We start from the raw sequence: 11336 nt of genomic DNA on the forward strand, positions 1-11336 counted from the left end.
TGGATTGGGGAGGTGGGAAGGGATGAGGATGGGTTGGGGATGGGTGGGATTGGGATGGAAATGGGAATGGGAATGGAAAACGGAGAGGATGGGATGGGACTGGAATGGGGATGGGGATGGAACGGGGATGAGGATGGGTTTGAGATGGGATAGGAATGGGGTGGGTTGGGGATGGGGCCGCCTGCCATGGGTCACAACGGGGACAGGTGCTTTGTGTCACCGCCGGCGGGGCCGCGTGCCATGGATGTCTCCTGCCCGGATGTCCCCTGGAAGTCCCCGCTCCGGGCTCCATCGCTTTGATGGCTGTGGGTCCTGGGAGGGATCCTGGAGCGCTGCCAGCTTGGCGTGACGTGGTCGGTGCATTTCCCGTCCCGGCCGACGGCCTTGAGCAGATCTGCACAGAGGGCAGCGGGGATGGTGCACCCGGCCGTGTCCACTGCGTCGGGGTCGTCGGGCGGGGGGCACCGCAGGGCGCATCTCAAAGCAAAGAGAGGGGCTGGGACATGAGGGACCCAACGTGGGGACCCGCAGCTCTGCGCTCCGTGCAGCTCATCCCCAGAAAAACACCATCCCGTGGGCGCACACGATGCCAAAAACCACATTAATGCCCACGCCAGCCCGCACTGAAGCTGCCAACGCATTTCAGGGCTGCCGCTTAGGAGCATGGGCTGTGCCCCCCGGGGTCTCCCACCAGCCCCCGTGCCCCCAGCGGGGCCGAGGCACAACCTCAGGGTGTGTTCCCCGCAGGAGCCGCTTTCCCCACACCGCAGACTGAGGACCCTCTGCCCCGTGCATGAATTCCTGCCCGTAAGTGCCTCCGCGCCGCTCTGCCGCTCTCTCTGGCTCTGTTACAGCCCTGCTGGTGCTAATTGAGCTCTCATTAATATTTTATGCCCTCTAAGTGCAGCCCCGACAGCTTGTGGGGCCGTCCGTCCCCACGTCCCCTCGGTGTCACCAGGAGCGCAGGGCTGTCCCTGGCTGCAGGACGAGGTGTGGGGAAGAGCGACCGGGAGTCCCACGTGGGGAGTGGGGCCCTTCTTGCTGGGCCCATGGGCGCCCCATAGGGCTGCTCGGCTGCTGGGGACGTCCCATGGCTGTGGGTCCCCCAGGGGTGCAGCGTGGCGCGGGGACACAGCTCCTTCCAGGCAGCGATGGGACCCCACAGCCATAGGGCACCGCACGGGGGTTGGGTTGGCTGCGGTGGGGCCTCATTAGGGCCGTGGTCCTGAGAGGTGGGTGGGCAGGGGGAGGTGGCACCCAGCAGCTTGGGCACGGGGTGGGCGGCACGTTCAGCCGTGCCCTGGAGAAATGGGGGAGGCATCTGGTGCCTGGGTGCCCGCTCCAGGGGGTGCCTGATTTTTGGGGTGCGCGGTGCCTCCGGGATGGGGTGGGGAGCAGCGCCATTCCATCCCGGACCACCCCGTCTGCAAACAGCCTGCGCTAATTAGCAATGACAAACTGCTAATGACAAAACCGGCTGTCCCTGCACTCGGTGCCCCACAACAGCCTGGTGACAAACCCCCAGCTCCAGCCGAGAGTGGGGAACGCGAAACCCGGCCCCATATCCCCACACCCGTGGGCTGGAAGCGCTGGGCCGGGGGACGCCGGGGACACGCGGTGATGCTGTGGGTGCCGCGTGCGCCGCGCGGCTCCGGGTGCGAACGTCCGCCTGCGGTCGAGCAATCGCCACGTGGGCGCCGGCCACAGGCACAGGGACGGGGGGGAGATGCTTTTAAGCTAATCCTCCCCCTGGTTTGGCATGCGGAGCTGGGACCGTGTCCCCAAAGCGCCGCAGGGATGGGGGTTTGGATGAGCCCCCCCGGCACGGGATGGAGCCCAGCTGGCAGCACGCGCTGCTCCAAACAATGAGCACGTGGCGATTGGTGGCTGCTGCCCCGGTGGCTCTTGGCCCGGTGACGCAGAGGGGACGGTTAATCCCGGCCAGCTGTAGGGCTGGGGCGTCAGCACCCCATGGGGCACCCCACATCCGCGGGCTCCGGGTGGGGGACCTTTGATAGGGTCAGGGTTAGTGCCGGGGTCAGGGTTAGGGTCAGTGTTAAGGTCAGGGTCAGAAGCAGGGTTAGGGTCGGAGTGAGACTCCTGGCCCCTAACCCTCCCCTTATCCCCACAGAGCTCGGTGGGATCAGTACCAGCACCGGGAACGCGCCATGGAGCCCAGTTTGGAGGGCGCTTGAGGCCACCAGGATGGGGTGGGGGGACACGGAGCCCCCCAACGTGAGCCTGGCCAGCCAACCCCAAACCTGTTTCGGGGTGGTGAACCTCAGCCTCAGCCTCAACGCGACGCAGGATGGAGCCATCACCTCGCCGTGGTTCTCCACCGCCTTCGGCCTCATCGGGCTCTGCTCCAACCTCTTCGCCCTCTACGTGCTGCTCAGCTCCTCCCGCCAGCTCAGCAGCCGCTCGCGCTCCTCCTTCCTCGTCTTCCTCTGCGGGCTGGTGGTGACGGACTTCATGGGGCTGCTGGTGACCGCCGCCGTCATCATCCCGTACCACTTCACCAAGTTCAACTGGGCCCAGGTGGACCCCGGCTGCCACCTCTGCAACTTCCTCGGCTTCTCCATGGTGTTCTTCGGGCAGTGCCCGCTGCTCCTGGGGGCCACCATGGCCGGCGAGAGGTTCGTGGGCATCAACCGCCCCTTCTCGCGCTCCACCTCCGTCTCCAAGCGCCGCGCGTGGGCCATCGTGGGGATGGTGTGGGGCTTCTCCTGCGCGCTGGGGCTGCTGCCGGTGCTGGGCTTGGGGCGGTACACGCTGCAGTACCCCGGCTCCTGGTGCTTCCTCACCCTCCTGCCCGACGCCGGCAACGTCGTCTTCTGCCTGCTCTTCGCCCTGCTGGGCGTCTGCTCCGTGCTGCTCTCCTTCGTCTTCAACACGGTCAGCGTGGTCACCTTGTGCCGCGTCTACCACGACCGCGAGTCGGTGCAGCGGCGACGCGACAGCGAGGTGGAGATGATGGTGCAGCTGCTGGGCATCATGGTCATCGCCACCATCTGCTGGATGCCGCTGCTGGTGAGGTGCTGGGCTTGGGGTGGCCCTCGTGGCCCTCCTGGTTGGTGGGGGCTTGGGGTGTCCCTCCTGGTAGGGTGCTCTGGTCTCGGTGTCCTCCCCGTGTCCCTCCTGGTGGGTTCTTGGGTATCCCTACTGGTGGGGTCCTGCAGTCCTGGTGTCCTCCCTGTGTCCCTCCTGGTGCCCCAGCAGCCCTCCTGGTGGGGCTCCAGATGTCCCTTGTGTCCCTCCTGTTGGGTCCTGTGGTCCTGAAGTCCTCCCCACGTCCCTCCTGGTGGGGCTCTGTGGTTTTAATGTCCTCCCCACGTCCCTCCTCGTGCCCCACCTCTCCTGGTGAGGCCACAGGTTTTGGTGTCCCCCTGCATGTCCCTTGTGTTGTGGCCCTGGGGATCTGTGTCCCTCCTCACGAGACCCCAGGTCTCCGTGTATCACCTCTGTGCCTCTTGGTGAAGCCCTGTGGTTTTGGTGACCTCCTTGATCCCTCGTGACGAGGCCCCACATTTTGGTGTCCCCACCACATCCCCCTGTTGAGACTCTGGGTCTTGGTGTCCCTCCATGTCCCTCCTCGTTAGGGCTCCGTGTCCTTGTGTCCCTTCTGGTGAGGCTGTGTCTCTTGGTGTCCCCAGTGTCCCTCATGGGTGCCCTGGTTCTTGGTGTGTCCTCACGTCCCTTTGGCTGAGGTCCTTGGTCTCGATGTCCCCAAGCGTCCCTTGTGGTGAGGTCCTTGGTCTTGGTGCATCTTCATGTCCCCCTGAGTGAGGCCACCAGTCTTCATGTGCCCCCCTTGTCCCTCCTGGGGTGCCCCCCATTGCCTCTCCAGGCGACGTCCCGAGTTTCAGTGTCCCCAGTTGTCGCTCATGGAGATGTCCTGGGTCCTGGTGTCCGTGTGGCTGAGACTCCAAGTCTAGATATGCCCCCACCGCCCCTCCGCTGGGAACTCGTGTCCTGGTGAAGCCCCCACATCCCCCCCCTCTTTTGGGGCTCCTCCAAAAGGTGACCCCTCCCCTCTCCCCCCAGATCTTCATCATCCAGACCACCCTCCAGCAGCTGCGGGCGGGCGATCCCCTCCAGGTGCTGCCGGGGCAGACGCAGCAGCTGCTGCTCATCTACATCCGCATGGTCACCTGGAACCAGATCCTGGACCCCTGGGTGTACATCCTGTTCCGCCGCGCCGTGCTGCAGCGCCTGCACCCGGGGCTGCGCTCGCGGCCTTCCCTGCTCTCCCTCTACCCCGTCCTCAACCCCTCCCTGCGCCGCAAGCTCACCCAGGAGGGGCGGCTGCAAAAGTGGGGCCCCCCCCCCCCCACCACATGGGATGGGGATACGTGCAACCCATTGGTGACGGAGGTTTGGTTTGGTTTTTTTTATTATTATTGTTTTTCACCTTGCAGCTGCAGGAGCTGAGCGCAGTGGGAGGGGATGGGGGTACCCGATGGGGCGGGCATGGAGTTGTTTCCCCCCTCCCCCCCCATCCTGCTCTGCGAGCCCCCAATAAAGCACAGCTTGTGCAGCACTGTGTGCCCCATGGGATGCAGGGGGCACGGGCACCCCCAGCCCCACACCGGCCCCACACACCCCCAGTCTGTGTGTGCAAGGGGTGCCGGGTGGGGACCCCCAGCAGCACCGCCACCCCCAGGTGGGCAACATGGAAGGGGGGGACCTGGCTGCCCCCCGGCTACTCCTGCCCACTGCAGGGGCTGCAGACAGCTGCCCACACCTCGGCCACGAACTCCTGGGGGAAGGCGAACTCTCCCAGCACTGAGTCGAGGGCGCAGGCGAGCGCGGCGGCAGCGGGGCTGCACTTCGCCATCTCCACCATGGTCGCAGCTGCAGGAGGAGCAGGGTCAGGGTGGGAGGCGGGTGCAAGGGCAGAGGGGGGGCACGGAGCAGCACTCACCCAGCTCGCAGTCGCGGATGCCCATGTAGCTCTCTAGAAGGTCGTCCACGCGGCGCGCGGCCTCCTCCTCTACGGTGCTGGGCTGCGGGTGGGAGCGGGACGCCAAGCGTGGGGTCACCCCGTGATGCACGTCCCCCCCAGATTGGTGCGGGGGGGCTGGGGGCATCTTACCCCCTCCTGCAGCATGGCCGGGCCCTGCGCACGCAGCCGCAGCGTCTCCTTCCCGCTGGACACGCAGCTCTCGGGCGGGCACTTGCTGCTGCTCCGCGTCCTCTGCCCGATCATGTCTGCGCCCCGTGGGGGGGTGGGAGGGGGCCCAGGGGCGGATGTCCAAGAAGAGGGGGCAAGGGTGATGGAGGATGACCAAGGATGTCCAAAAATGATGGACGTCCACCCAGTGATGGACACCCAAGGATGACCAAGAACGGGTACGGGTGGACATCCAAGGGTGGTCATGGACATCCAGGGATAATCAAGAATATCCAACTATGGATGTCCAAGGACGACCAAGAATGGACAAAGTTGGAGACCCACGGATGACCAAGAACACCCAAGGATGGACGTCCAAGGCTCTCCCGGACGCTATGGGGCATGCACAAGGAAGGTACCATGGGGCAATCCACGCAGGGACGCCCATGGGGGAAGAATGGGGTGGGTGGAGGTGTGCACAGGGTGCTTGTGGGCATGCAGGGCAGAGCACACTGTGAACTAAGGGCAGTTGCAGAGGCAGCTTGGGCTGTGCAGGCAATGTGGGGGTGTGCCCCCCCCCCCAGGGGTCTCCGGGCAGAGCAGCCCCCGCCTCACTCACCGAAGGCCTTTTTGGGCTGCACCAGGCGCAGGGTGAAGGGCTGTGCGCGGGGCAGCTCGCGCAGCATGCGGGCCACCTCGTAGTGCCGGCAGCCCACGATGGTGTGGTCGTTGATGGCCTCGATGCTGTCGCCCACGCACACCGTCTGGAGGCGGTTGATGATGCTCCCCTCCTTGATTCGCTGCGGGGAGGAGGGGGGGGGTGCACACAGTGACACCCCCATCCCACCCCTCCACGCGCCGATTTCCTTCGGGATTAGGCAGGGAGACCCCGAAACGCACCGTGCGGGTGGGCACCCCCAGGGCAGGGCGGGCCCATGGACCCCCACCGCTCAGCCCCACACGTGTTCACCTTGATGAAGGCGTAGCCAGCGCCGTTGTCCGTGATGGTGAGCCCCAGCGCGTCCTCGGTCTTGGTCACCTCCACCTCCTTGGTTTCGCCGCGGACGTGGGCGAAGATGAAATCCTCCAGCCCGATCTGCCCCCCCAGCAGCTTCTGCATGTCCACTTTGTGCGTGTTGAGCGTGCAAAAGAGGATCTGCCCCCAGCGCCCCGTCACCGCCGCTGGGGACGGCCCCGGGATCGGCGTCACCCTCCGGCCCCGGCCCCTCACCTCGGTGGGCGAGATGCCGAACACCTCGGCGATCTTCCCGTACAGCTCCTTGACGTTGGTGAAGCCCTCGATGCGCGCCGTGGGGCTGCCGTGTGCCAGCTGCGTGCGGAACACCAGGCGAGGGCGGGCGCGGGGCGGCCGTGGGGCCGAGGTGCCCTCGGTGGGGGGCGGCTCGGGGACCCCCGGCTCCCGCCCCACGCCGTTCTCCATGGGGCAGTCCTCCTGGGCCTGCCTGCCGCGCCTGCCCGCTCGCCGCATCTCGCCGCCGGTGCTGAATTATGGATGGGCACCGCTCGTAAGGCGATCCCGGAGCTGGGAACCCGATCCGGTGCACGGGGCGGCCCTGGAGATCGGGTGAGCGGGGCCACGTCCAGCGGGAGAGCGGCGGCTGCGGCCTGGATGCAGGAACGAGGAGCCTGGGGCCATCGCCCTCGAAGTCATGGGGCAGCACGGAGCAGCGAGCCAAAGACACGAGGATAAAGGACGGGGGGACACCAGGATAAAGGACGGGGTCGGGAAATGAGGATGAAGGGCGCCCAGAGCCGCCTTGGAGCCCATCCCGAGCACAAACGCACAAATTCCAACGTTTTTTTTTTTTTTTTTTCCAAATTTATTCACTCCCATCTCCATCCCAAGCCAAGCAGCCACCATGAGATGGCAACCAGGAGACTTCTCTACGGAAAGAACACCAACCTTGCAGGCGAGAGAAAGGGGGTCGGCCCCCAGCCCTGGGTTAAACCCAGGGAAGGATCCACGTAGTGCTAGTAAGAAAATAAGACACTCTCTAATGACACCATCTGAGATTAGTGACGGGCAGCCCCAGGGCCGGCACAGCGTGGCGAGGACGCGGCTGCCGTCACGGTGGTCCCACGAGGGCAGGGAGGAAGGGATTTGAGCCCCGCTCCTCCCCAGCATGAAGGGGAAGGAGCTGCCCTGCCTGGTCCCATAGCACGGGGAAGGAGTGGGCAGGCAGGGGACACGGAGCTGAAGGCACCCACGGGCAGCAGCGAGGGGAAGGGGGAAGATTAAATAAAGCAGCCACGCAGCCTCAAGACGCCCTGGGTGAAGCTGCCGTCCTGCTCCCAGGTGGGCAGGGGGATGCTCGTGCTGGTCCCCAGAAGCTCGAGGTCCTCAGATGTCACCGCTGCGGGGCTGGGGCCGCCCCGGGGTGCGGGGGATGCAGCCGGACCCCCAGCAGGGACTGTCCCTTGCATGAGCTCCAAGGGACAGAGCCGCGGTCCAGCCGGCCCCGGGCTCCGGCAGGGACTGGTCCTCTTTCACAAATGTTCACTGCAGAGAGAGGAACGCAATGCCAAGTAACGGGAGATCTGCCTTCCTGTCCCACCGCTGCGTGGGGACACCCCAAACCCTCCCTGCAGCCACGCCAGGACACACAGGACCCACCTGGCTATGCGGGACAGGATCTCCTTGATGCGAACCACCAGCTTCTCGTGCTGCAGCGGGTTGCTCTCGATGGCGCTGTGCAGCTTGGCCATGTAGAAGTCCAGGGTGCTCAGCGTCGGGGTTTCCCCAGTGCCTGTGGGGCAGCAGCTCAGTAAGCCCCCGTCCATAGTGGGGTGAGACCCCGACTGTGGGGTCCCACCTCCTGCAGGAGCAGAGCGCGCATCGAGGCGGACCCAGGAACAAAAGGATTTGGGTAACAGCTGCCTTGCAGAGCTGTGCGCCCGTTGTAACCCACTACAGGGAAGCCGCCCCACCTTCCCACCCCGGGGGATGCTCCAGGGTCTCCTCCCACCAGATGGGCACCCATCCCTGCCCCACCGCTGTCCCCTCGATGGTCCCCGCTGGCACCGGCGCTGCCCCGCGCTCACCGGGGATGGGGAGGGAGGCGAAGCTGGTGGTGAGCGCCTGCCGCACCGACTGCAGCTGCTGCTGCAGGGCCAGCGTCTGCCTCTCCTCCTGCGCCAGCTCCTGCTCCAGCTTCTCCTTGGCACAGTTCATGCTCTCCGTGTGCTTCTGCAGGATGGCGTTCTGCTCCTCAAACTCCGTGTTCATCTTCCGCAGGCGCCGCAGCTCGGCCTCCCGGGCTGCAGGGACAGAGCGGGCTCAGCGGGGCTCAGCGACCCCCACACCGAACTCAGCCCCTTCCCCAGCCCCTCACCTTTGTTTTGGTCCAAGAACTCCTCAGTGAAGATGGGAACGTCGAAGGTGGAGAAGGCGTCGCTGCACTCGCCAGCCTGGGGGGCAGCAGGGGAGGAGTCAGACGAGGGGACCCCATGTCCCACCCCATGCCCCCACCGTGAGGATGAGGAGGTGGCAGGCAGGGGATGGCTGCGTGCCGCCTCCTGCAGCTCCAGGCTCTATTTCAGTGGGAACTGGAGTCCTGGAGCCCACACCTCAGTCTCCCCACACGGCCCCCAGAGCCTTACCTTGTGCGGGTGCCCATTCAGCAGGGCGTTCGCTGCCGCAGAGCCGGCGTCCTCTGGGAAGGAGAAATTGAGTTACCCCCAGGAGCTCCCCACAGGGCAGCCCCCCCCCAGCAGCCCCGGGCTGCGTCCCGAGCAAAGGGCACCGACGCAGCACACCTTTTTTGATCTTTTTCTCCTGGATTTTCTCCGTGCACATCTTGTAGGCTTCCGACTGCTGGTATTCCCGCAGCTCCTTCATGTACTGCTGCTTCTCCCGCTCTGCTTCGTCCAGATAGCGCTACGGCCACAGCAGCACTCAGCCTGGCTCAGCCCAGCCCAGCAGCAGCTCCCCAGGGTGACCCCATCCCATTCCTCGAGGCCCAGCAGCACTGGGACAGGCTCCCAGCAAACGCTTTTGGTGCCCAGACCCCATGTACGCAAAGAACTCAGCTTCCAAACACACCAAGATGGGGCACAGCCATTCCCAGCAGAGGGGTGGAGCTCCCAGAAGGAGCTGGAAGGTGCAGGACCCCACGGAGAGCGCTGCCCCACAGGGACAAGGGGATGTGCCAGCCCCCAGCTGAGGGAACTCCTGGTACCTGCTTCTCTGAGAGCTGCAGCTTGCTCCACTCAGCCCCCAGCATCTTGGTGATCTCTGGGAAGGGCAGGTCAGGGTGCTGCGTGCGGATCTGCTCACGCCGCTCGTTCAGGAATCGCACGTAGCCTGTCACCGGGGCCTTGGGGCCGTTGGGAAGGATCTTCTTCCTCTTCTTGCCCTTAGGCCAGCCCCTCTTCTTCACTGGCTGGTGTCCCAAGGATGTACAGGGGCAATAAAAGGACAAGTGGGAGTTGGTGGGAGCGCAGGACGCTGTGCTCCAAGCCTCAGTCCTGGCCCTGGGTTTGCCCAACTCTGCAGCACAGCTCAGCCTGGGCGAGCTGAGGGGCAGCCCCAGCTCTGGGATGGGGCGGGATGGGTTGTGCAGGAAGGGACCTTAGAGACCCCTGCTCACCTCCTCCTCGCCGTGCGGCTTCTCACCACTGGCACGAGCTCCCTCTCCTTTCTCCTGTTTGATGGCCACCAGGAAGTTGCCATGCTGAGCCTTGCCTGTGCCGTGCCTGCAGACAGAGAGCGGCCATCAGGAAGGGCTGCGGGACCACTGGGTTCCACTGCAACATCCCCAGCAGCAGCCAACCCAATCAGAGCCCAAAGCCCAGCTCCAACAACCATCACCGCACGACCCAGCAGCCCCACAGCACCGTGCTGAGCAGCGCTACCCACACCACAGCATCTCCTGCGGCACCAATTATCCCCAGCTCCTGCCCGTGGCACCGTGGCCCCTTTGATCCAGCAGCAGGATGGGACGTGCTGCCCAGACACAGCGACCCTGGGCTGCGTGCATCCTGCGATCACACACCCAACTACACCACAGCTGGAAGGGGGGGGGAGCGTGAAGGGCGCCGGCTTTGCATGCAAACATCATTAATTTACACTTTCAGCAAAGTCACAAGGTATATGAGACAGCACGGGGTCAGCACAAGCCCCCCGAGGGAGAGGAAATTTGGATGCATGCTCAAAGCTGGACGGATTCGGGCTGGCCCCGTGGTTTGTCGCGTTCCTTGGTCACACCACACGCATGGTGTGAATCCAGCTCTGCACAGAACCCCCAGCCCATCGGGTTATCCCACGTGAGGTATAATTAATGTGGCCATGGCTTTGGTGGGGCCCTTTCTGTATGGGACAGTGGTGCTGGGCTGACTGTTCCCACCAAAGCTTATGAGATGGAGTACAAACGTTGTGTTTCATGGGAAAACAATTCCCGGGGCTCCGGGAGGCCTCAGCTCTTCGTTATCAGCCCTAACGAACCTACAGTTACACCATGGAATGTGCTGAGAGCTGCCAGGCTCAGCCTCCCCCAGATTCCTGTCGTGCCGGAGGACGCTTTGGAAAGTCAGTGCGTTCCAGGCAGGGTCCTGCTCGCAGTGCAGCCCCTCGGGCACCGCTGCCCCACGCAGCTGAGATGTCCTCGGGGTGGGTGACAGGCAGAGCGTGGTGCTGTGCACCCAAAATGAACGGAGACCCCACTGGTCTGAATCCCACCAGGTGTGTTATTGTACACCAGGCCCTATGGGGAGGGCCCCGAGGCTGGCAGGGATGGGGGGGGCAGGTCAGCCCGGCAGCTGGGGGTGGCTCAGCGGGGGCACTTACAGCATCACTGCGGGCGGCTGCTTCGCGCTGTGGGCCATGGGCTGCCAGGGTCGCTCGGCGTCAGACCCTGAGGGACGAACCCGCAGACATCACTTGGGGTCCCTGGGGGCCGCTGAAGCCACAGCCCCCGGCTCAGCCCCCGCTGGGCCGAGCAACCCCCAGGGCCCCCAAGCCCCCGCAGCCAGCCCACCCCAACCTCCAGAACCCAGAGCCTCCCAGGGCGCCCATTCACCCCCAGCCGTTCCCACCACGGACCCCTGTTCACTCCCAGAAATCTCCCCCCTCGGGACACCCACTCATCATCAGCCTCCCCCCACGGCCCCCATTCACGCCCCTTAGTCCCGCCCCCCCCAGGGGCCTCACTCACCTCCATTACCCTCCCCAGGGGCCCCCATTCACCCCCATTGCTCCCCTCCA

General features: G+C 65.0%; 3 protein-coding genes across 7 annotated transcripts in view; 1 reads left to right on the forward strand and 2 right to left on the reverse strand.

The window, feature by feature from the left end:
- Window positions 1-4557, forward strand: part of TBXA2R (thromboxane A2 receptor) — a 5573-nt gene extending 1016 nt beyond the window's left edge. The window contains exons 2-4 of the mRNA XM_021378614.1: window positions 748-807; window positions 2132-3030; window positions 4045-4557. Coding sequence (XP_021234289.1) covers window positions 2206-3030; window positions 4045-4431 — 1212 coding nt within the window. The 5' untranslated portion in view covers window positions 748-807; window positions 2132-2205 and the 3' untranslated portion in view covers window positions 4432-4557. The remainder of the gene's footprint in view (window positions 1-747; window positions 808-2131; window positions 3031-4044) is intronic.
- GIPC3 (GIPC PDZ domain containing family member 3) lies at window positions 4668-6836 on the reverse strand. 2 transcript variants are annotated; one of them, XM_021378616.1, is made up of 6 exons: window positions 6345-6836; window positions 6084-6269; window positions 5733-5913; window positions 5096-5211; window positions 4925-5006; window positions 4668-4854 (listed from the first exon to the last, which is right to left on the reverse strand). In XM_021378616.1, the coding sequence occupies exons 1-6, from the start codon at window positions 6600-6602 to the stop codon at window positions 4703-4705; spliced, it is 975 nt and encodes a 324-aa protein (XP_021234291.1). In that variant the 5' UTR covers window positions 6603-6836; the 3' UTR covers window positions 4668-4702. The 2 variants fall into 2 exon arrangements, with proteins under 2 accessions (XP_021234291.1, XP_021234290.1); XM_021378615.1 differs by having other exon boundaries at window positions 6084-6836.
- The window catches only part of HMG20B (high mobility group 20B), a 4819-nt gene continuing 432 nt past the window's right edge, over window positions 6950-11336 (reverse strand). For 3 of the 4 annotated variants that reach the window (XM_021378619.1, XM_021378618.1, XM_021378620.1), the window contains exons 2-10: window positions 10920-10986; window positions 9724-9829; window positions 9313-9516; window positions 8891-9011; window positions 8735-8787; window positions 8467-8542; window positions 8177-8392; window positions 7749-7881; window positions 6950-7634 (exon numbers count right to left, since the gene is read on the reverse strand). In XM_021378619.1, coding sequence (XP_021234294.1) covers window positions 7622-7634; window positions 7749-7881; window positions 8177-8392; window positions 8467-8542; window positions 8735-8787; window positions 8891-9011; window positions 9313-9516; window positions 9724-9829; window positions 10920-10957 — 960 coding nt within the window. In that variant the 5' untranslated portion in view covers window positions 10958-10986 and the 3' untranslated portion in view covers window positions 6950-7621. Of the gene's footprint in view, window positions 7635-7748; window positions 7882-8176; window positions 8393-8466; window positions 8543-8734; window positions 8788-8890; window positions 9012-9312; window positions 9517-9723; window positions 9830-10919; window positions 10987-11286; window positions 11330-11336 lie in introns of those variants that run through there. The other variant, XM_021378617.1, reaches the window with a different exon arrangement.

This window comes from Numida meleagris, chromosome 27, assembly GCF_002078875.1.
Source record: "Numida meleagris isolate 19003 breed g44 Domestic line chromosome 27, NumMel1.0, whole genome shotgun sequence".
Lineage (NCBI taxonomy): Eukaryota > Metazoa > Chordata > Aves > Galliformes > Numididae > Numida > Numida meleagris.